The following is a 24389-nucleotide window of genomic DNA, read 5'->3' as shown; positions in this document are numbered from 1 at the left end:
TGTGTCCAACCTATATATACTCCTGTTATTTTACCTTTAGTCCTTCTTTCTGATGCGTTTTATAACCTGCATTACCTTTAGGTGTACGGTGCGGCCATACAGTTCTACGAGCCATGTGGTCACGAGCAGTTGACCGAAAAGCAAAAAGTCCAATTAGGACAGGCCAACAACGCAGAGGGCTGGATGGACGCCTCCCGCAGCATCCATGTCAGCAAGTGCATCTGCCTCCTGTCTCACTGGCCTTTCTTCGATGCGTTTAAGAAATTTCTCACTTTCCTCTATCGCTATTCCATCTCTGGACCTCATGTGCTCCCGATAGAGAAGTAAGTAATCCTTACTGTGAATAATTTACTGCCGTTGTCTTGTTCCATCCGCTCACATGAATGCACGCTGTCCTGAGCAGCCGGACGCCCAGTGTCACACTCTGAGGCTACGTTCAGATTAGCGTTGCGCGCCGCTGCGTCGGCGACGCGACGCACGAAAAAACGCGTGCAAACGCACGCAAAAACGCTGCGTTTTGCGACGCGTGCGTCGTTTTTTTGACGAAATCGGACGCAAGAAAAATGCAACTTGTTGCGTTTTCTTGCGTCCGACGCTAGCGTCAAAAACGACGCACGTGTCGGAAAACGCAACAAGAAAAACGCATGCGTCCCCCATGTAAAACATAGGGGCGCATGACGCGTGCGTCGCCGCTGCGTTTCCCGACGCAGCGTCGGGAAACGCTAATCTGAACGTAGCCTTACTGTACGCACGCTGCGCATCCACTATCACACTTTCTTTGTTAAAGGGGTTGTCCTCTTTTAGAAATCCTGGTTGCAGGTTTTTCTTAAACAAACAAACAAAATGTACTTAACTCACCCTCCCTGGGTCCGGCGCTACTCCCAGTTTCTGTTATTGGCTGCAGCCGGTCAGTGAGCCCAGAGGCTATGAGTGGAGCATTCATCCTACGTGGGCAGAGCCACCGAGCTCAGTGATTGCTGGTGATGAGCGGCAGCGCTGCAGCCAATAGAAGACACTGGGAGCAGTGGTGGACCTGGGGATAGTGCGTAAACCGCTTTGTTTTCTATGGTATACTGCCCGGAGACCAGGATTTTCTGAGGGTGACTTTTTCCTGACGATAATATATTTAATTCACTATAATCCTTTTGTTCAATAAATAATTCTTGCTAAATTTCTTTTTTTTTGTGTGTGCTTTTGATTGTAGTGTATATTTCACATTAGTCACTTCATTTTCCTTTTTATCTTCCTTCGTCCAGACACATCTCCAACTTCATGCATAAAGTCCCATTCCCTTCTCCACAAAGGCCAAGAATATTGGTCCAGGTAAGTGTGCGGTTATATTGTTACACGACCTTAAACATTAGGGAATCGATCCCACAGTTTCTGTGCTTGCAGAATAAAAGGGGTTATCCCATCTCTGACGGATTCTCCATAAATGTCCCATTGCACAGGCGTGATAGGGCTTGGGTCTCGTTCAGACAAGCGTATAATACGGACAAGCGCTGTCCCAGTATTTGTCCGACTGACCAATATAGTGCTGGTCGGATGAATTGTTTTCACATTGACCAAGTGTCCGTGTGAAAAACATTGCAGCATGTACTATTGTTTTTCAAGAATTCCAATGCTTCAGATCCCATACTGAACATCCATATAACATCTGATTTTTACTGATACATTGCCATTATTAATCTAGGAAACGGTGAGTGAAAATACACATTTAGTGATGAGCAAACGTGCTCGGATAAGGTGTTAGGCTGGGTTCACATTGCGTTAGTGGGTGTCCGCTGACGGAATCCGTTACATAACTGCACTAACGCTATGTAACGGATCCGTTAGCGCACCCATTGACCGCAATTATGTAGCGCATTGCTAACGCATGCCATTATTGGCATGCGTTAGTGATGTACCGTTATTTTGTGACGGACCCTCGAACGCTGTATGTAGCGTTTTTGGGTCCCTTCCCGCTAGCGCAGATAGAGCATCTGCGCTAGCGCGATCGCATAACGCGATCCCTTTTTGGCAATTGCATTAACGCAGTCCGTTAGTGCAGTCCGTTTAGCGCATACGCTAACGCAATGTGAACCTAGCCTTATATGAGCATGCTCGGGTTCTAACAGTGACTTCGGCGTCCTCAAAAATTATGTTCGAGACCCCCTAGCTGCATGTCTTGTTTCTGTTTGACAGCCGCAGCACATGCAGGGATCGCATAACGGACATGCTAACAGCCCCCATAGATATTCCATCGATAGTGGATCAGAGGGATTCACCAATAGAAACCTGATGTCTGTGGCCAGGTCCATGTAATATTGTTGGCTATACATATGAAGAGCCTGTACAGAGGCCAAGGTGTACGTTTCCTGGTGTGACCCCGGTCCGTGTTTGTGCCCTTTCCTGCTGTAAGGACAGGTACACACACGTGTTGTCGGTTTCTAAGTGTCATCCATCTTTTTTTTTTATCAGATCCGTTTTTTCTTATGCTTGAAGGAACTGACACGGTTTCTTGACTCTGTCAGCTAGGAATAGATGAAATGGGATGTCCGGCCGCTCATCCTTAGCACCAGGTATTGGGCAGTGACTGTGTAACGAACCCGCTGTGCTGGGACTTGCGGTGTCTCCCATTGCAGTTCCGGAGGTTGTCTGCAGTGTTTGCACAGCCGAGGGCTGATGGTAGGCGATGCAGCGCTGCTTCTTTACAACCTCGGGATTAGCGGTGGTCCCAGAAGAATGGCCAATACCACTCAAGTGATGGCTTAGTCTAGTCATATGTCATCTCTGATCAAGATAAGAATGAGTCCTAGAGACCGGAGCAATCAGTCGCTGTGTGATGCATTATTCATGATTTCTGCGTTACTCCTCTGATTGGTTTTTGCTGGACTTGATGATGTTGCAATGATAATTATACTAATAAGCGTTTATTATGCTGCTTGCCCTGTATGTTTCTCCTCTCATGTAAATCCAGCCCTTTCGCTCTGCTGACCAAACACAATTTGCTGTCTTTTCGAATAGCTGTCCCCGCACGACACCCTGATACTGAGCCAGCCTGTGTCCTCACCGCTCCCACTGAGGCAAGTACACACGATTCTGTGCCAGCGCCGACCCTTACAGGTGCACCCGTAGATCGCCAGCTTCCTGCGGATAAGCCTTGTATAATGCTGCACCAGTAAAGCTAATTGCATCTGATGGGTGCTGTCATGTGACGGACATGTTTGTAAGCTCCCGGCGCAGTTGGGCTTTGGTTACTTTAGCAACCTGTCTTTCCCCGCAGTGCGACGTCTCTCTCCTTGCAGGGTGTCACGGGACACCGCACTACGACCAGCCTGGCGTTCATTAGTGCACCAGCGAGACATTGAAAAGACGGCTGCATAATAGCAGCAACATTTACATTTAATTACTGTAAAATTAATTAGTGCTGAACAATTATCTTTTTATTGTTCTGGAAGCTTGTCATTGCTGGCAGGGTCCCACGACCTTCACTAGCAGACTACAGCAGCCATTTAATTACTCAGTTAGCCGGAGTGACCCTTGTTGATTTCGTTCCTGGTCCCATTAATTGTATTTTGCTAACTCATTGGTGTCCCAGAATTCTGACATCCTGGATTGTTAATGGATCTTAAACAAATTTAGTATGGTAGCGTAGACTGGACTTTAACCAGGGTTGAACATCCTGCAAATACTCAGCAGGGAAAAGAACAAAACAGGTGACTTTCCTCCGCACTTATATGTCCGTGTGAATCAATGGTTCACATGGAAAATGCAGCAGAGCCCTCTAATATTATTAACGAGTTGAGCAAAAAGATTTGCAACTCCCTGGTACAGCGGCCATGCTGGTAGTCTGTGGCCATGGAACCCAAACCTGCAAGCCTCCTCCTACCTGCTGACATCCTTGGTGCTTCTTCTGATTAGTAGGCTCGGCATAACATCATGTGTCATGCCATCATCAGACCTGTGGAGTCGGTAAGCCAAACCTCCGACTCCAACTCTGACTCCGACTCCTCAATTTCCATGACACCGGCTCCGACTCCACCAAAATGGGCTCCGACTCCACAGCCCTGGCCATAATGGTGACGTCACTCCAGGTCTACTGATCAGAAGAGGCATAGGGATTCCAACAGGTAGAGAAGATCAGAAGATCTGCACGGACTTGTTTTAGCAACCATGGACTCCTGACATGGCCGATGAATCAGAGTCCTGCAAATCTTTTCTGATTGTTGATGAAAGTGAAAGGTCGGAAATACAAGTTTTGGGGTATCAGAGGGAACCTGTAACATTACGCTAGTGGTTCAACCTATGGGCAGCATGTCATAGAGGAGGGGAACAGATTTATATGCAGCTATGGGAGAAAATGTAGTTGGTAGGTGGTCCTACTGACAGATGTGTATGCTCCGCCCACTGGACTCCTAAGCCTTGAAATAGCAGTGATTCTAGTTATATCAGTCTGGTCATCTTACATAATGTGTCAGAGTTTTTGTGTAATTTGTGCCAAAAGAAAACCCTCTTTCCTGACCTGCACCCCATTTCTGCACCATGCGGGTCGAGATGGCATGGCCTCATTGAAAAGGGCATGTCTTGCTGGTAGAAGGCATAGTCAAGGTGAAATAATGGGCCATAATTGTGGCAAACATTTCTGGCACAACAAAAAAGCAGTGTAAAATTATACAGCATAGTCTTGAAATGTGACAGATTTATCCAGTGTCTGGTGAACATTTGCACTGTTTATGGAATTGGACAGTACTGATGAATGTTCCCCAATGTCTGCACACGTGACACTATGGGGGGCATGCTTACTCCATCCGCCTCTGTGGTGCTGTTATACATTGTGCTTTCTTGTATCTTTGTTTTGGCAGCGGAGGGAAGTTCTCTACTTTACTGCAGAATTTGGGACCCGAGAACGCGGTGACTCTCTTGGTCTTTGCAGTCACAGAACACAAGATCCTCATCCACTCCCTACGGCCGTCTGTCCTCACCAGTGTCACTGAGGCTTTGGTCTCGGTAAGTGGCTTTTATTATTCAGAAAAATTCAGTTTTTATCATTTTTTTAATGTATATTTATTTGTAAGAAGTCAAATGAGTTGATCCATTTTATCCCAAGTTATTTCTGGGTAGCTGGTTGTCAAGAAGAAAACGGCTGGTCTGAAGCCTAAGGCTGTGTTCTTGGGAGCTCATGGTGGCAACATTTCCCCTACTGACTTCTATCACGAGCAGTGTTGTCATGGGGACTTTGTGTGAATACGCAAACACGTCAGTATCTTCCTGACTAGTAGCCGGCGTGTGTATATTTAGGGTCATCCCATGTAACATAACATAGTAACATAACATAGTTAGTAAGGCCGAAAAAAGACATTTGTCCATCCAGTTCAGCCTATATTCCATCATAATAAATCCCCAGATCTACGTCCTTCTACAGAACCTAATAATTGTATGATACAATATTGTTCTGCTCCAGGAAGACATCCAGGCCTCTCTTGACCATGTATTTGGTGATTAACATTCTCACAAGATCTAATGACAACACTGCACCTGATGGAAATCGGAGCGGGAAGTGTCACCAGGACTCTCAGGAGCACAACATTACTCAGTTTTATTTTCCATTTCTGACCTGCTAGTTAGACATATGATGACACTTATTTAAAAACAATATACATACACACATATATATATATGGCCTCATTTGTGATGACGGGCTCCCATGGAAGCGGCCATCATTTAACACTTCTCCAAGTGGAGGATATTGATGCAGAGGGGAAGGTTTCCACGGATCCTTTGTCATGTGATTGTGCTATAGCTTTGCTCTGCCTTCCATATTGATTGTGTTCCAGCTGGTTGTTCTCGCACCTTCCGCCAGTATACTTAGACTGCGCAGCTCCTGGTCCCATAGGTATTTCTTGCAGCGGCTGCATGGTAACGTTAGAAGCAGATGGAGCTGCTCCATGGCCTCATTTCCGTCACATTACCTGGCTGCTCGCAGGCCCTCGTTACTGGCCCGAATCCAAATGCAGGATTCCCGAGCCAGCCTGTAAAGTGTGCGAGAATGGGGCATATGGCGGAGGAGCTTATCACGGCCTAACCGTCCTACTTCTCATGCAAGAGCACATTGCCCAGAGTTCTTGTAAATTACAGCCAGACTGATAGCCATTGCTTAAAGCCTGCAAGTGTGTGACGCTGTGATGTGCCTGGGAACGGTTAGTGTTCATCTGCACGGAATACATCGAGTGTTGGAGGATTTTATTTTTATCCACTTTAGCTTTATTTTCTGCTACACCTTGCCCAAAAAGCTGGAAGTTTTCCAATCTGCCTGGCGCCCATACACTTTACACTAAAGTAAGTTAAACCCACCGACGCAAGTGGGACTGACCAGCAATCTATTATTTATGGGGACCTCCAGACTCATGATGTCCTTTGGCCGATCCTTTTGTTCTCCCCTGAGATAAGGCTCCTCTGGCAGTGGCTCTGTCATAGAGAACCAGGGAACAGTGGTCTGCGCGGAGTATTCCTGTATTTGGGAGGTCTAAGGGGGCACTCTTCTCCTTCTGGCGAGTGCCAAGCCAGGGAAAGGAGACTTATTGGCCATAATATGCTTCTCTGGAAATGTAATTATTCAAACAGAGGAAGAGGACTAGACCTCTAGCACCACTTATTAAATGTAGCAATACTAATGGCCAATACCGACCCTTTTAACGATACTCATTTTGCAACCATGTATAGAGGTGTTTGCCCCTTTTCAGTGCAAAGCCAGTAGGTGGCGCTAGAGTTCAAGTGTTCTTCCTCTTTGTAGAGGCCTATGTATATGGGGTAGTAGGGTGAGAGTGCTGTCGGTGAATAATCGTTCGGCTGATATCTGTCTGATGTGCATGTAGGCCTCTAAGTAATGTATTTCCTTGTCTTTAGATATGGGCAGAGATAGTCTCTATGGCAGGGAATGATGACATGTAAAGCTGTCTATATGATACCTTCTGATTCTAGCATATAAGTGTGTTTTGCTAACCCAGATTCCACTTTGTGCCCATAATATAAGTACACCCCTGCCTTGTGCCACATCCCTGCATTATTAATCCATCCTCCATGCATGTCCTATTCAAAACAGGGTACCATATCATAGGAGATCTGCATAAAGCGAGGGTGACAGATCGTATCAGCAAGTCTAAGACGTATGAATTGTGGACCTACGATTGTAGAGCTGCGCTTTAGCTGTAAAAAAAAAAAGTCCCATCATAGACCTGTCACGTGCTGGGTGCAGCTACGTGCCTTACATTGAAGCCCATGGGGGAAAAGCTACTTGGAACCTGCACCCAAGTTTGTGTGTTTTTTTTTCTCCAGTGGTACGGACTCCTTGTGATGAGACATTTGCAATTATTAGATGCACACGACACGTTGCCCTATCCTAAAGCTGACCATAAAAATTAGGAGACATCTGAACATGCAGATTGGAGGACTGAAGGAGGAAATATTGCAGATGCATATTATAGATTACAGAATAAAGGCTTTGTACGAGCACTTAGGCTCCAAAACAAACCAAGGAGGACTATGATTTTGTGCCGTTTATGGAATCCTTGTCTCATTGATGCAAAAGGTAACACTGTGATCTAACAAACCCAATAACAGAAATCATTTCTCTTTCATTTTTCTGTTCCCACAGATGATTTTCCCCTTCCACTGGCCGTGCCCATATATTCCTCTTTGCCCTTTGGCTCTGGCGGACGTGCTGAGTGCCCCATGTCCTTTCATCGTGGGAATTGATTCTCGCTACTTTGATTTGTATGAGCCCCCTCCGGATGTGAGCTGTGTTGACCTAGATACCAACACCATCTCTCAGTAAGTTTTCCTGCATCAGAACTTGCTGCGCCACAATAAAAGGGATTGTTACTTTCCTTAAATACATTCAAGCCTATAACCTACATATAGACTGATGGATCACCAATTCGACCTGTTCCGGTCAGGGGCAGCCAATGTGATAATTAGAGGCTTCAGTTTTATAATTCAGAAACCATCAAAGCTGAATAAATGATACTGCACACATTGTACCTACAAATCTGCAGTAATTATATAGGAAGATCGCATCATTGGACGTGGTCTGCGAGCTGCGTCGCTGCATAAAAAACGTAATTTACAAATACAAATGCCCCCAACTATGCTGTGTAATGTATATTTCTGGCCTTTTTTGGCTAAGTGCCCAATGCAAAAAAAACTGGAAGCCTGTAAAACTTATTCAAATGTGATGTAAAATGTCGCCTTGAATCCTAAATCTGCAGTAATGCATGTGTAGACCATCAGTGATTCTAGACTTCTCATCTGGAGTTGTCACTTGTGCCAAGTCCAGATTTTGTGTCACTCATCCTGCTGTGACACGCATCTGCATCTGCACTTGGATGGTTACCATCTTACTTATGATTTACATAGATTTGCCGCTTGTTAAATCAATCACAATCGGTTATAAATGACTAGATGTATGCAATGTTTGTTTCTCAGCTCGATCACATAGATGATTAATGAATTGGGAATAACAATTGATTGTAATTGTATCTCTGATTTCACAGAATGGAGTGTAAGAGGAACGTCAGCTGGAAGAACCTTCCCAAAAAGGCCTGCAAGAATCTCCTGAATACGCTCAGCAACTTGTATCAGCAGCTGGCAGAGTGTAAGTGGGTAATAATGTTGCCCCTGCAGTGTGCGGCTTTGCCCCTAAAATGCATGTATGCAGGCTGGTATGCTATATATTGGGGATCTGCAGCTGTCTGCTCCTTTCCCCCATTAGCCATTAGTTAGGTTTTTGCCCAGTACCCTCACATCTACTATATAATTGTCTAAGGGTCACTTCCGTCTGTCTATCACGGAAATCCCAAGTCGCTGATTGGTCGTGGCTGTTTTGCGACGGGCACAGTCCGGCGGCAAAATGGCCACTCCCTACTCCCCTGCAGTCAGTACCCGCTCCATACTCCCCTCCAGTCAGCGCTCACACAGGGTTAATGGCAGCGTTAACGGACCGCGTTATGCCGCGGTGTAACACACTCCGTTAACGCTGCTATTAACCCTGTGTGACCAACTTTTTACTATTGATGCTGGCTATGCAGCATCAATAGTAAAAAAAGATCTAATGTTAAAAATAATAAAAAAACCATTATATATTCGCCCTCCGTCGGACCCCGGATCCAGCCCTGGCCTTTCCTACTCCTCGCGACGCTCCGGTGACCGGTCCATGCATTGCGATCTCGCGAGATGAAGTTGTAGCGGTCTCGCGAGACCGCTACGTCATCATCTCGCGAGACGGCAATGCACTCTTGGGACCGGAGCGTCGTGAGGAGCATCGGCAAACGCCTGGGTTGGATCCGGGGGGCCGACGGAGGGTGAGTATATAATTAGTTTTTATGTCAATTCTTTTCTTAACAGGGATATGGTGCCCGCATTGCTATATACTGCATGGGCTGTGTTATATACTACATCTCTGTGCTATATACTATGTGGGCTGTGCTATATACTACGTGGCTGTGGTATATATTACGTGGCTGGGCAATATACTACATTGCTGTGCTCTATACTACGTGGCCTGGGTTATATACTGCATGGGCAGTGTTATATACTACGTCTCTGTGCTATATACTACGTGGCTGTGGAATATATTACATGGCTGTGCAATATACTAAGTGGCTGTGCAATATATTGCGTGGCTGGGCAATATACTACGTGTCTGTGCTATGTACTACTTGGCTGGGCAATATACTACGTGGCTGGGCAATATACTACGTGGCTGGGCAATATACTACGTGGCTGGGCAATATACTACGTGGCTGGGCAATATACTACGTGGCTGGGCAATCTGCTATGTGGCTGGGCAATCTGCTATGTGGCTGGGCAATCTGCTATGTGGGCTGTGTTATACACTACTTGGCTGTGGTATATTTCTCTGCTGTATCTGTGCATTATGAATCCTGGTATGTGTTAAAGAGGGGGGCCCACTGAGACTCTTTCGCCCGAGGCCCTCAAAAACCTGGAGCAGGCCCTGGCTTCACTGATTGGTCACGCCTGGCCGCGAACAATCTACGACAGGCGCATTCCGGCTGCGAATTGGCGCGGAATTTGAACCACGCTTCGCTAATTGGTCGTGGCCGGCCGAATCCTGTGTATAAATTGCATTATTCTGAAAACTTCATAAATAAACTGCATACATATTCTAGAATACCTGATGCGTTAGAATCGGGCCACCATCTAGGGTGTTTGTAAGCAGCTGACCCTGGCATAACTTAACAATGCCAATCCCCTGTCACTCACTGACACACTGGCACAGAAGCGCTGGGGTATTGGTAATGTGAGTATTCCTCCTGTTACTTTATACCACTAGCAGTTGTTTTGATACATAATAATAATAATAATAATAATTTTTATTTATATAGCGCCAACATATTCCGCAGCGCTTTACAAATTATAGAGGGGAATTGTACAGACAATAGACATTACAGCATAACCGAAATACAGTTCAAAACAGATACCAGGAGGAGTGAGGGCCCTGCTCGCAAGCTTACAAACTATGAGGAAAAGGGGAGACACGAGAGGTGGATGGTAACAATTGCTTTAGTTATTCGGACCAGCTATAGTGTAAGGCTCGGGTGTTCATGTAAAGCTGCATGAACCAGTTAACTGCCTAAGTATGTAGCAGTATAGACACAGAGGGCTATTAACTGCATAAAGTGAATGAGAACATAATGCGAGGAACCTGTTTTTTTTTTTTTTTTTTATAAATAGGCCACACAGGGATCATTAGGTTAATGCATTGAGGCGGTAGGCCAGTCTGAACAAATGAGTTTTTAGGGCACGCTTAAAACTGTGGGGATTGGGGATTAATCGTATTAACCTAGGTAGTGCATTCCAAAGAATCGGCGCAGCACGTGTAAAGTCTTGGAGACGGGAGTGGGAGGTTCTGATTATTGAGGATGCTAACCTGAGGTCATTAGTGGAGCGGAGGGCACGGGTAGGGTGGTAGACTGAGACCAGAGAGGAGATGTAGGGTGGTGCTGAGCCATGGAGTGCTTTGTGGATGAGGGTAGTAGTTTTGTACTGGATTCTGGAGTGGATGGGTAGCCAGTGTAATGACTGGCACAAGGTAGAGGCATCGGTGTAACGGTTGGTGAGGAATATGATCCTGGCAGCAGCATTCAGGACAGATTGGAGCGGGGAAAGTTTGGTAAGAGGGAGGCCGATTAGTAGAGAGTTACAATAGTCCAGACGAGAATGAATAAGTGAAACAGTCAGAGTTTTTGCAGAGTTGAAAGTAAGAAAAGGGCGAATTCTAGAAATGTTTTTGAGATGCAGGTAAGAAGAGCGAGCCAGTGATCGGATGTAGGGGGTGAATGAAAGGTCAGAATCAAGGATGACCCCAAGGCAGCGGGCATGTTGCTTTGGAGTAATGGTGGAACCGCACACGGAGATGACAATGTCGGGCAAAGGTAGGTTAGTAGAAGGAGAGAACACGAGGAGTTCAGTTAACATACATGATACATGAGCAGTTAATAAAATTGCCAGTTAATACAAAGACCCTAAACTGTTCCTTATATGGATACAATACTGGAGATCCATATGGGATCAATTTTTTTTTTTTTTTTTTTCACACGCACCCATAGTAGTCTTGAAAAGGTGAGTCTCATCCAAAATAGAGAGAACCGTGGATGCTGCAGTTTCTTTCAACATACCTATTGAAAAAGACTGTCCCTTGTGATGGTACTTTTTTTTGGTGAACCGCACTCTGGCAGAAAATATGGTTTTCAATATACTGACTTAGCTATCTCCCCTGACCTCCCCATACACACGCTTAACTCTGCGACGTAAGCTGCTGACAAACACATCTGATGATAGATAAAGGCAATCACGAAAAAAACAAGTGTGCCCACTATTGAAAACATTTCTCTCTTCTGACATGATATACATGTTAGAGGAGAAAGTAATGAGGTCCCAAAGCCCCCCGGGACCTCCACCATTCCCTGTCCCTCCAACTCCGTCCCCGGCCCTCCACCAACAGTTTGCATCGGGGTCGCTCGAGCTCCTGCGATACTTGGTGCATAGCGGAGCCCCCGATGCAAACTGGAGTAGCGAGCACTTTCTCTTAACACTATTGACGACATATTCAATATGACAACCTAATGTTATCAAATTCTGTGTAGTACCTTTGGGTTAAAAATCCTCACTATACTCCTGGATTCTCCAAAATACTCCTGGAGTTTCCAAAATGGGGTCCCTTGTGGGGGGTTTTCACTTTAAGACACATTAGGGGCTCTCCAAACGTGGCATGGTGTCCGCTATTAATTCCAGCCGTTTTTGTTATCAAACGGTGCTACTTCCCTTCCAAGTTCTGCCGTGTGCCCAAGTATTAGTTTTCTCCAATATATGGGGTATCTGCATGCTCAGGAGAAAGTGCACAAAAGATTTCGGGTCTATTTTCTCCTGTTACCCTTGTAAAAGTAAAAAAAATTGGGGAGCTAAAGCAACATTTTTGTGTGAAAAAAAAAAAAAGTTAAATGTTCAATTTTTCCTTCCATATTTCGTTAATTCCCGTAAAGAGCATGAAAGGTTAATAAACTTATGAATGTGATCTTCAGGACTTTGGGGGTGCAGTGTTTAGGATGGTGTCACTTTTGGGTTTCTTCTGTCACATAGGCCCCTCAAAGTCACTTTAAATGTGAGGTGGTGCCTAAAAAAATGGTTTTGTAAATTTTGTTGGAAAATTGAGAAATCACTGGTCAACTTTTAACCCTACTAACTTCCTAACAAAAAAAAAATTGTTTCTTAAAAATGTGCTGTGGTGAAGTAGACATGTGGGAAATGTTATTTATTAATGGGAATCTGTCACCCCAAAAATGGCCTATAAGCGAAGGCCACCGGTATCAGGGGGCTTATCTATAGCATTCTGTAATGCTGTAGATAAGCCCCCGATGTAACCTGAAAGATAAGAAAAACAGGTTATATTATACTCATCCAGGGGCGGTCCCGCTGCGGTTCTGGTCCGATGGGAGTCGCGGTCCGGGTCCAGCGCCTCCCATCTTCTTAAGATGACGTCCTCTTCTTGTCTTCCTACTGTGGCTCCAGCACAGGCGTACTTTATCTTCCCTTTTGAGAGCAGAGTAAAGTACTGCAGTTCGCAGGTGTCTGGAAAGGTCAGAGAGGCCCAGCGCCTGTGCACTGCAGTACTTTGCCCTCAACAGGGCAGACAAAATACGCCGGAGCCGCGGCAGGAAGAAAAGAAGAGGACGTCATCGTATGAAGATGGGAGGTGCCAACCGCGACGCCCATCGGACGGGACTGCCCCTGGATGAGTATAATATAACATGTTTTTCTCATCTTTCAGGTTACATCGGGGGCATATCTACAGCATTACAGAAAGCTGCAGATAAGCCCCTGATGCCGGTGACCTTAGTTTATAGGCCAATTTTGGGGTGACCGCTTCCCCTTTAACTATTTTGTGTGACATGACTCTGATTTAAGGGCATAAAAATTTAAAGTTTAAAAATGGCAAAATTTCAAATTTTTTATATTTTCATAAATAAACGCAAATTACATCGACTAGAATCTGCCACTATCAGGAAGTACAATATGTCAAGAAAAAACAATCTCAGAATACCACATAATGTGAGAGTGGTCAGATTTAAAAAAATTTGGCTTGGTCATTAAGGTCAAAATTGTCTCCGTCACTAATGGTTAAACATATGTCCTTTCTTCAGTGGACTTCTTGACTCAGTAATGTTTATAGTATATAGATTTTTATTTATATCCAGTGGATCAATGCATTTCCATTTTTCCTTTAGTACAGCAAAGACCTAGAGACGATGCACTGCTGGAGCTGGCTTTGAACGACTGTGACTTTAATGCCGGAAAAAAACTCCACCAGCTGGACATGGAGATTCAGGAAGCCTTCCTGTGCTTCATGGCATCCATTCTGAAGGGCTACAGAGCCTACCTTCGACCAATCACACAGGCGCCCTCTGAGACCGCCACCGATGCCAGCTCCCTTTTTGAGCTCCAAGGTAACAACACAATAGTACTTTTTTCCTCTTTTTGTGTGAAGTATGCAGTCAACATTAGGTTTCTGGGTACATTAGTGCATGGATCTACTCCCACCTCTCTCAGGCATGTCCTCTAAACCAGGCTTGATGCTTAGGAGAGGGATAAAGGAGACCAACTGCTTTTAGATTGGCAGAAGCAGCTATATTCTCGGTCGCCAGCTTTTCCCATAGATAGCCATAACTTGGAGGAAGCAGAGCAAGTGCATCGACACATCCCAGTGCACTTAATTTGCATGTGGCTTTTAGACTGGAATATCCATCCGATCGCTTAAAAAAAAAAAGTTATTTGTGGACGAGCGCCTAGTCATACCACTACTTCCATATGTAAAAACATACAGACAGGTTCCCTTTATCAAACATATTTTTATAAATGAGAAAATACAGTTTTTCTTTTTTGGGTTGTATGGCGGGGTTCATTAAATGTTTAAAACGACTCCTATCTGAGGAGTATAACAATGCTCTCTGTTCTCTTCTTTATTAGGTTTTTTAAAAAGTCGAGATCGCTCCCACCACAAGTTCTACAACATGATGACTAAAACGCAGATGTTCATCCGGTTCATCGAGGAGTGCTCCTTTGTTAGTGATAAGGACGCCAGTTTGGCCTTCTTTGATGACTGTGTCGAGAAGGTGGGTACATTGTAAATTCTGTTCCCCCTGGTGTTCTCTTAAAGCCGTAATAAGGGTCTTTTAACTCTGCTAAATTGAAGGTTTATATCTGGAGAATTTCCCAATGCCAGACAAAGTTGTTTTTGTTTTTTCCTTTTTTTTTTCCTCTGGATGTCGCTTTAGGGAATAGCATAGTACTATTAGAAAAAAAATGTACACAAACAGATGCCTGACTTCTCGGAGTCTGTTGGGTGACTTGGAAGGTCCTGGGAGCTTTCCCGATGCATTCACCATATCAACATTGGACCCTGCATACACAGGGTACATACACCCCTAAAGGGGGCACCACCATGTTGGAGAGCATTTTGCTTGGACAAATCAGTGGGGGTCAGACCCCTGGGAACCCTACCTGTCTCCAGAATAAAGTCTCATTATTATGTGGATTGATTTACCATTTCTTCCTGTAGGTTAATATTACACTTTGCTGTAAGTGTTCACCCTCGTCCTCCTGCATACAGTTTACTGTGGAGGTGACACGAGGAGCGTTTCATTGCAGGTTTTTGTGGGTGGGTGGGTGGGTGGGTGGGTGGTACCCACTATCCATGGATTTACTGAACCCCATACAGTGTGCTGTATGGTATTTAAAAAAAATCTATCATTGTTGTTTGCCTTTTCAGATCTCTGCCATTTTTTTAAACTAATATTTTATACCTGAAGCTTATTAATTGACGTTGATAGAAAAATAATCCAGCTGTAAAGAGCAGCCACATTTTTGAACATGTTCTAACGTTTGTGTTTTCAACCCTGAACAATTCTGGGATTATACCACAATGACCGCAAAACCTTACATGTGCCTACAAATCCATGTTATCTGTTTGCAAGCTGTAATGTTCAGCTGATACTTCACCTTCTGATACTTTACTGCTTTGCTCTTTCATTAACAAGCTGTTCTCAGAAAGGAATGGTGCAGAAAAAGGCGCCAAGGTAAGTGGTGTCAGGGGTCCATTGTCAGAGACCCTTACTGGTGCTCAATTCATTATCCTGTAAATGTATTGCAGAGCCCCATGTTAAATGTATTGTTACAGACACTGATAGAGACGATGGCTGCTTAGAAGTTGCAAAAAACTTGTCACAAGACTACTGTTCTCCTGATAGGTTCCAGTTTTAAAATGGTTCTCATCAGGGCAAATCAGGACTTTAAGGGTATGTGCACACGTTGCGCGTTTTGCTGCGGATTCGCAGCGTTTCCACAGCTGCGGAATCCGCAGCAGTTTCCGCAGCTGCGGATCTGCAGCAGTTTCCCATGAGTTTACAATACAATGTAAACCTATGGGAAACCAAAACCGCTGTGCCCATGCTGCGCAAGAAAACGCGCATGTCAATTCTTTGTGCGGAATCCGCAGCGTTTTTACACCTGCTCCAATAGGAAACTGCAGATGTAAAACCGCAGCGGAATCCGCAATAGAAAACGCGATAAATCCGCAGGAAAAATGGCAGAGGAGCTCTCTACGTGTGCACATACCCTAAAAGAGGCTCCGTCACCAGATTACACACTGCCAAGTGAATGCTATATAGATTTTCGCCCTAATGAGGCTAATGAACTTACTTTGAAAATTCATGTAAGAATGGCTGTAGAATGATTTATTTAAAAGTTTTCCACCCTTTATAAAAAGGACGATTTTAAGCTGAAGAGCTTGACTCATAGCATGCTCATTTTATTACCCGGCTCGCTCTGTAATTCTCATAGACTTCTATTGTAAAAGCTGAAAATATTCATAAAAGATTATACAAAAATTCTGCTGTAGTAAGCACATCAGCCTCTTCAGGTCTTTGAGCTGTTTAATAATGTATGCAGCTAATATTGTGACAGATCTGCTTTAAAGCTTTTAGTCTAGAGATGGTGTGTTTTTCACATTTTAAAGGTGGTGGTTCTAGTTTAGCTGTCGTTAATCGAATATTCATGTGATGATGGCTTAGATTTAGCTCCCATCAAATGTAGGTCAGTGTAATTCATTCCTACAGATCATGTTAATGAGTACACAGAAGCTGACATTCTGTAGATCAGCACCTAGGCTCCAAGGCTCCATCGCTCGGCTCCTGTCTGCATTTCACAGCCGCTTCATGGAATAAGTGCTCGTATCTTTTATTTCATGTTTTGCTCATTACAGTAACCGCTTCCGTACGCTGTCACTATAATAAAGCAGATTTCTAGGATCTCCATTACTGCAGCATGTGCTTGGTTTTAATTTTTACTACTGGCTTAAGGCCTTTAGACCTTTGGCCAAAAATCAGGGAATAAGTGTTTATAGGAATATTTGTTCCCAAATATCGACCCGTGTAAACAGGCCGGAAATTATCCATCAAATATGTTGTTCATCAGATGCAATGATTTAGCTTAAATATAATTATCGGCAGCACATCGTCCTGTGTAAACAGATGACATTGTATGTGCACAGAATGAGCACAGTAAGGACACTATCAGTATTTGGTCAGTATTTTACATCCATATTTGTAGCCAAAACCAGGAGTGGGTGATAAATACAGAAGTGGTGCATATGTTTCTATTATACTTTTCCTCTGATTGTTCCACTCCTGGTTTTGGCCTACAAATACTGATGTAAAATCCTGACCAAATACTGAACGTGTGAACATGGCCATTCAATCATATTTGGATTGTAGTTGGCCTGTTACTTTTAGTGCTGTAATACTACAAGACTGTAATTGCTCCCCAACTCGTTACACTCCCCATTTGTGCATTTCAGCAGCCACTGACATCATTGACAAATGCAACACATGATCAAAGCAGAGAAATATTGTTTTACTATCCAAAAACTTACTATATAAGATTATTCTATAACTAGATGGCAGCCCGATTCTAAAGAATCGGGAGTCTAGAATCCATATATACTTTATTTATTCAAATGTAAGAATAATACAATTAATAAATAATAGTAAGAAAGAACAAAAATAATAGGCAGTATATGGAGAAAACACCAAACAAAAGTTCAAAATTGGTGTGAAAATGGCACTGAACCACTTCACAACTAAATATATATAGTTTTGGTAAATGGTATTATCATTTTTTTGACGAAATTCGGCAGGAGCTTGAAGAGCAACGTCAGTGGGCCCGTCTCCACGCAGTAGAAACTTGCTGTGAGGTAAAAATTCAAAAATCACACCAAAATGGCGGGCGGAGTGTGTCACAGTACGGCACGTTTCTGATTGGTCGCTCGCAGCAGGCGGCAACCAATCAGACAGTGGACACTGTTGACGTCACTTATCTCCGGACATTATCTCCGGACATTATCTCCGGACATTATCTCCGGACATTAGCTCCGGACATTAGCTCCGGACATTAGCTCCGGACATTAGCTCCGCACATTAGCTCCGGACATTGGCTCCAGACAAAGCCTCGGAAGTTGGCACAAATTGCAGGAAGTAGTATTCTAGGCAATTAATCTCCGGACATTAGCTCCGGACATTAGCTCCGGACATTAGCTCCGGACAAAGCCACGGAAGTTGGCACAAATTGCAGGAAGTAGTATTCTAGGCAATTATATATTAGATAATGTACTGTAGGAAAAGAATGGAGACCAGCTCACCCGCTTGCACTATTAGAAATCCGGAGCAGAGGAGGCGTCTGTGCCTTAGATGTGGGTAATTGTAAGAAAGAAAGTAATCCAGCTCCACGGAAATTCCAAATCTTTTCTTTATTGATGCGAGTTGAAAACATTTCCGTCTGTAAGTTTAAAATGCAGTGGTAATGGATAAAACAACGCGTTTCAGGTAGTGAAACCCTTACGCCTCATTTCCACTTGTCTAATATATAATTGCCTAGAATACTACTTCCTGCAATTTGTGCCAACTTCCGTGGCTTTGTCCGGAGCTAATGTGCGGAGCTAATGTGCGGAGCTAATGTGCGGAGCTAATGTGCGGAGCTAATGTCCGGAGCTAATGTCCGGAGCTAATGTCCGGAGATAAGTGACGTCAACAGTGTCCAGTGTCTGATTGGTTGCCGCCTGCTGCGAGCGACCAATCAGAAACGTGCCGTACTGTGACACACTCCGCCCGCCATTTTGGTGTGATTTTTGAATTTTTACCTCACAGCAAGTTTCTACTGCGTGGAGGCGGGCCCAGTGACGTTGCTCTTCAAGCTCCTGCCGAATTTCGTCAAAAAAATGATAATACCATTTACCAAAACTATATATATTTAGTTGTGAAGTGGTTCAGTGACATTTTCACACCAATTTTGAACTTTTGTTTGGTGTTTTCTCCATATACTGCCTATTATTTTTGTTCTTTCTTACTATTATTTATTAATTGTATTATTCTTACATTTGAATAAAGTATATATGGATTCTAGACTCCCGATTCTTTAGAATCGGGCTGCCATCTAGTGTATAAATAATTGGTCCCGTTCTCATCCAGGAGAGTGTGATACTTCTTTCTCACTTGTCATCCATATTCAATACTTATTCGATTTTTTTTTTTTTTTACTCAGCAGTGGTGATGAGCGAATATACTCGTTACTCGAGATTTCCCAAGCACGCTCGGGGGTCCTCTGAGTATTTTTTAGTGCTCGGAGATTTAGTTTTTCTTGCCGCAGCTGAATGATTTACATCTGTTAGCCAGCATAAGTACATGTGGGGGTTTCCTAGTAACCAGGTAACCCCCACATGTACTCAGGCTGGCTAACAGATGTAAATCATTCAGCTGCGGCAAGAAAAACTAAATCTCCGAGCACTAAAAAATACTCAGAGGACCCCCGAGCGTGCTTGGGAAATCTCGAGTAACGAGTATATTCGCTCATCACTACTCAGCAGCTATTAATCTTTCACAGGACCATTTACAGTTTCCAGCTTCATGTTTCAGAATTGTAATACATTCGTAAAAATCAAATGTTATACTGTATGGCATGCTGATTTATTTTTTATTTTTTCCCTCACACCCATGCCGAATACAGCTGAGAAAAAATACTCAGATCTGCACTCCCTCATTGAATAACATTGGTGCGAGTGTAATGTGATTTTTTTTTTTTTTTTTTTCTTCTTCTCATTGTGCTCATTGAATTTATACACAAGTCAGAATGAGACCTGAACTGTTATCATACAATGTAAAGGGTGAAGACTTATATAAAGCAGTATCTGTTCTTCGTATATGATGCTTAACACCTTTCCAACGTGGTCCGTCATTTTTTTCACAAAGAAACTCAAGTCATATCAATGAAATGTTAACATTATCATGAAGTACAATATGTCATGAGAAAACATTGTCAGGATCACCAGGATCCGTTGAAGCGTTCCAGAGTTATAACCTCATAAAGGGACACTGGTCAGAATTGTAAAAATTGGCCCGGTCATTAACGTGCAAACTACCCTCGGGGGTAAAGGGGTTAATTATCAATTAATCAAATTGACCTCATCACGTGCATTGTGAACAGAACAAGTAATAAACTGACAAAAGCAAATAGCACATTGCCAAGTACAGTGTATACAGCATATGTAGTACATCTGCAATAGTCTGGGGTGAAACATACAGAACATGCAGCGTAGGGTCACACAATGTGCCAGATACACGTTTTTTACAATAATTATACAAAATGTCAAAACATTTTATTGGAAAACATCATGGCGATACTTGAGGAATAAGAGTTTACACTATTGAACAAGTACCATCAGCAATAGACGGGGAAACACGGAGGCTATGAAAAGACGCGAATGCTTGGTGGATATTTAATGTGAATACAAGGTACCTATGGGTCCGAATCTCAGGGAAGATATTGTGCTCCATTACTGATTATTAATCATTTTTATAGAAATGAAGGAATAATTGAAAGAATTTACGGAACATTTTCCCTATTGTTAGTAACTGTATATAATATTGAAGTACGACTGTGTTTGCGCATAATGGAAATGCCGTAATAATAAGAATCTATTAATGGGAACAACACCTATTTTGTACACAGTAGTATTTCATCATTGGTAGTGATATCCTATGTTCTGCACACTTTGGATATTTAATATATTTGTTCATTTTGTATGTTTTGCTTATTTTTGCATAATTATTGTAAACATTTGCACATATGGCACATTTCGTGACCCCATGCTGCATGTTGTGTATATTTCACCCCAGATTATTGCAGATGTACTACTACATATGCTGTATATACTGTACTTGGCTATGTGCTATTTGCTTTTGTTAGTGAATTACTTGTTCTCTTCACAATACACGTGATGAGGTCAATTTGATTAATCGATAAATTATGCGTCATATGTGAAGACCGGATATTGCTTTATATAAGTCGTGACCCTTCATATGGTAGGATAATATGATTAAGGGTTTCACTACCTGAAACGCGTTGTTTTATCCATTACCATGGCATTTTTTGTACTTACCGACTGAAGTGTCTTCTATTCGCACCAATAAAAAAGAGTTGGAATTTCCATGGAGCTGGATTACTTTCTTTCAATACTAATATACTTACTCTGGGCCTCTGATGGTAACGTGTAGATGGCACTGTACATAATTAATTTCCATCGGCCGCAGAGTAAATGTATTGAGCCACCGTGAGATATATTGTTCCAGACACTGCAGTTTAAAGAAGATTAATCCATGATGTTGGATTCCCTGAAAACTGGGTCACCTTCTGTCCTTTCAGCAGGAATTAGCGCAGATTATACAATGCATATTACTAAAAGTCTACATTACCGAAAAGAGTATGGCAGCATATACCGTAACTAGCTGCCAATCGTGCCGCACCCACGGTACTTTAATAATGTGTCTCACATGCTGCCTTCTGCCGCCCATTAACACCGCTCACTTGACTGCAATGTTAGAATCTCGCTAAACTTTATAGTAGATCATTAATCTTGGTGTTTTAATCAGGGAAGTTTTTAATCCAAGGGGAGAGATATTCTAGAAATATAGATCACTGTTCTCCGGGACCTTCTTGGCATTGGGCTGACGGTTCTCCGCACCGCCGTGTGTTCACATGTACTGGGATAGGAGATCCATCATTTCACAGCAAACGCCTAACTAGTAGTGATGAGCGAGCATGCTCAGGTGCTGAGTGTCTTCTGCGTGCTTCAATAATATGTTCAAATCCCTCCGGATGTGGCAGCCGCAACACATGCAGCTCATCCCTACTAACTAGCTGAAACCACAGGCCAAAGGGATTGATCCAGTAGATCCTCACCACACATTCCTCCATATGGGAAGCACGCCTAATGTACAGATGTCGGGCTAATGGTCACATTTGGAAAACCCACATTTCAGGGAGCTTACCAGGCTTAGCTTCTGAGTGAGGGCCACAAAAGTGACCATTAATAAAGGAGTGTTCCTATCTGCGACAATGCGGTATGTCCACAGGATATGACATATATGTAAGATAGATGTTTCTCCCAAGACAATATACAAATTGTCTCTTCAGAGAAAAAGAGGACTTGAACTCTATAGCGCCACCGGTTAGAAGTAGCGATCCTACAAGTCACAATCAGCCCTTTAACGAGTCGTGCAGTATGACTTAGGATAAAAGCCAAATCAGTATCTCAATACGCAGACAGAGACCCATTGTGGAAGGTAAGGTTGGCTTGCCTTGCGCAGGCGTGTACTATGGAGGACATAGAATGAACTTCAATCCAATATTGCAGCCAGCATGCAGCCAGCGGGTAAGGAAAGGGTGAATCAAACACCTGAAAACCCCGCCCCTATGGCTGAAAATTGTTCCCTCCAAATTCAAGTGACAGAGTCCCTTTAAGTCTTTGGAGATGATTTTATTTATTTTTCATTTTTGATCCATATATAGTCACTTTGTGTCCTGTGCTTGGCATACTCCATCCGGCCTTAGTAATTTTCAGAATATCATCTGAAGCTCCCCCTCTGCGCTGGTGCCATAACTGAAGACATAACTTTACATTCCAGGTGGATGTAGACAAGTCCGGAGAGATGCGTCTGATTGAGCTGGATGAGTCTCACAGGAGTGAGCACACCGTGTTTATTACACCACCCGAGATCCCTCATCTACCGAATGGCGAGGAGCACCCAAAGAATTACAGGTAGGCACCCACCTGCCTAGTGGAGATTTCTACCCTAATTTCTCTTGTGTTCTCCATTTTTGGTGAAGCCATCCAATATAATGTTTATTTCTGATCTTTAGTTACAATGGGTTTCCTGTTCTCACATTGGACCTCTTTGACACTCCGGAAGGGCTCTTGAAAACCCTTAGGCTGTCCTCTAAAGTTTCAGCACCCTGCAGTCCTTCTCCAATGTTCAGGAGAACTAAGCAGGTATGTCCACCACTGGATGTCTTACTGCACAGTAAAGCCAACTTTTCCGTAAGTGTAGTAATGTTCATGCTATCTGAAGACCGGATACCCCATGCTGTTATTATTATTATTATTATTATTAATAATAATAATTTTTTATTTTTATAGCACCAACATATTCTACAGCACCTTCCATTATACAGTGGACTTGTACAGACAATAAACACATTAGAGTAACACATAAATCAGATACCAAGAGGAGTGAGGGTCCTGCCCACAAGCTTACAATCTTTGAGGAAATAGGGGGACACGAAAAGTGAATGGTAAAAAGTGTTTGTATTGTATGGTCCGGCCATCAATATAATAAATAGGGTATTCAAATAACGCTGCATGAACCAGTCACCAGCCAGTACCAGTACAAGTACAGACAGAGGGCTAATAGGTGATGGAGGGTATGTGGACAGAGGGTCTTGATTTTGAAGCAAATTTTGTTTGGGCAAAAAGGGATAGTTAGATAAGTATGTTGTGCGATAGGCCAGTCTAAAGAAATGTGTTTCTTTCTCACTTCATTGGGGGACACCGGTAACCATGGGTGTATGCTGCTGTCGCTAGGAGGCTGACACTATGCAAAAAAAGGAAAATAGCTCCTCCTCTGCAGTATACACCCACCGACAGGCAGGAAGTACCTCAGTTTAACCCCTTTCTGCCAGCTGACGTACTATTCCGGCAGTGAGGCCACCTCAAAGCCGCGACATGTCAGCTGTTTTGTACAGCTGACATGAGCGCGCAATGAGCGCGAGCGGAATCGCGATCCGCCCGCGCCCATTAACTAGTTAAATGCCGCCGTCAAGCGCTGACAGCGGCATTTAACTAGCGCTCGCGGCCGGAAGTGCTCGCACTGCTGACCCCCGTCACATGATCGGGGGTCAACAGTGCATTGCCATAACAACCAGAGGTCTCCCTGAGACCTCTATGGTTGTTGATGGCCGATTGCTTTGAGCGCCACCCTGTGGTCGGCGTTCAAAGCAACCCTGCATTTCTGCTACATAGAGGTGATCTGTACTTCAACTCTATGTAGCAGAGGCGATCGAGTTGTGCATGCTTCTAGCCTCCTATGGAGGCTATTGAAGCATGCCAAAATTTAAAAAAAAAGTGATTAACCCCTATCTGACCTTGGACGGGATAGTACGTCCAAGGTCAGATCCCCTGCTTTGATGCAGGGCTCCGCGGTGAGCCCGCATCAAAGCCGGGACATGTCAGCTGTTTTGAACAGCTGACATGTGCCCGTAATAGGCGCGGGCAGAATCGCGATCTGCCCGCACCTATTAACTAGTTAAATGCCGCTGTCAAACGCAGACAGCGGCATTTAACTGCCGCTTCCGGCCGGGCGGCCGGAAATGACGTCATCGCCGACCCCCGTCACATGATCGAGGGTCGGCGATGCGTCTCCATTGTAACCATAGAGGTCCTTGAGACCTCT

The 24389-nt window shown here is 43.8% G+C and overlaps 1 protein-coding gene across 7 annotated transcripts in view; it reads left to right on the top strand.

Annotated features, from left to right (window-relative positions):
• DENND4A (DENN domain containing 4A) overlaps window positions 1-24389 on the top strand; it is a 208592-nt gene that overhangs the window by 117182 nt on the left and 67021 nt on the right. For 5 of the 7 annotated variants that reach the window (XM_069766368.1, XM_069766373.1, XM_069766369.1 and 2 more), the window contains exons 6-16: window positions 82-323; window positions 1257-1323; window positions 3007-3065; window positions 4845-4989; window positions 7634-7809; window positions 8532-8632; window positions 13782-14000; window positions 14521-14666; window positions 15591-15629; window positions 22566-22699; window positions 22801-22930. In XM_069766368.1, coding sequence (XP_069622469.1) covers window positions 82-323; window positions 1257-1323; window positions 3007-3065; window positions 4845-4989; window positions 7634-7809; window positions 8532-8632; window positions 13782-14000; window positions 14521-14666; window positions 15591-15629; window positions 22566-22699; window positions 22801-22930 — 1458 coding nt within the window. The remainder of the gene's footprint in view (window positions 1-81; window positions 324-1256; window positions 1324-3006; window positions 3066-4844; window positions 4990-7633; window positions 7810-8531; window positions 8633-13781; window positions 14001-14520; window positions 14667-15590; window positions 15630-22565; window positions 22700-22800; window positions 22931-24389) is intronic. The other 2 variants (XM_069766372.1, XM_069766371.1) reach the window with 1 other exon arrangement.

The sequence above is a fragment of the Ranitomeya imitator genome, chromosome 4 (genome assembly GCF_032444005.1).
Source record: "Ranitomeya imitator isolate aRanImi1 chromosome 4, aRanImi1.pri, whole genome shotgun sequence".
Lineage (NCBI taxonomy): Eukaryota > Metazoa > Chordata > Amphibia > Anura > Dendrobatidae > Ranitomeya > Ranitomeya imitator.
The sequence above is the reverse complement of the archived record's forward strand: the minus strand, read 5'-3'. Positions and strand labels throughout refer to the sequence as shown.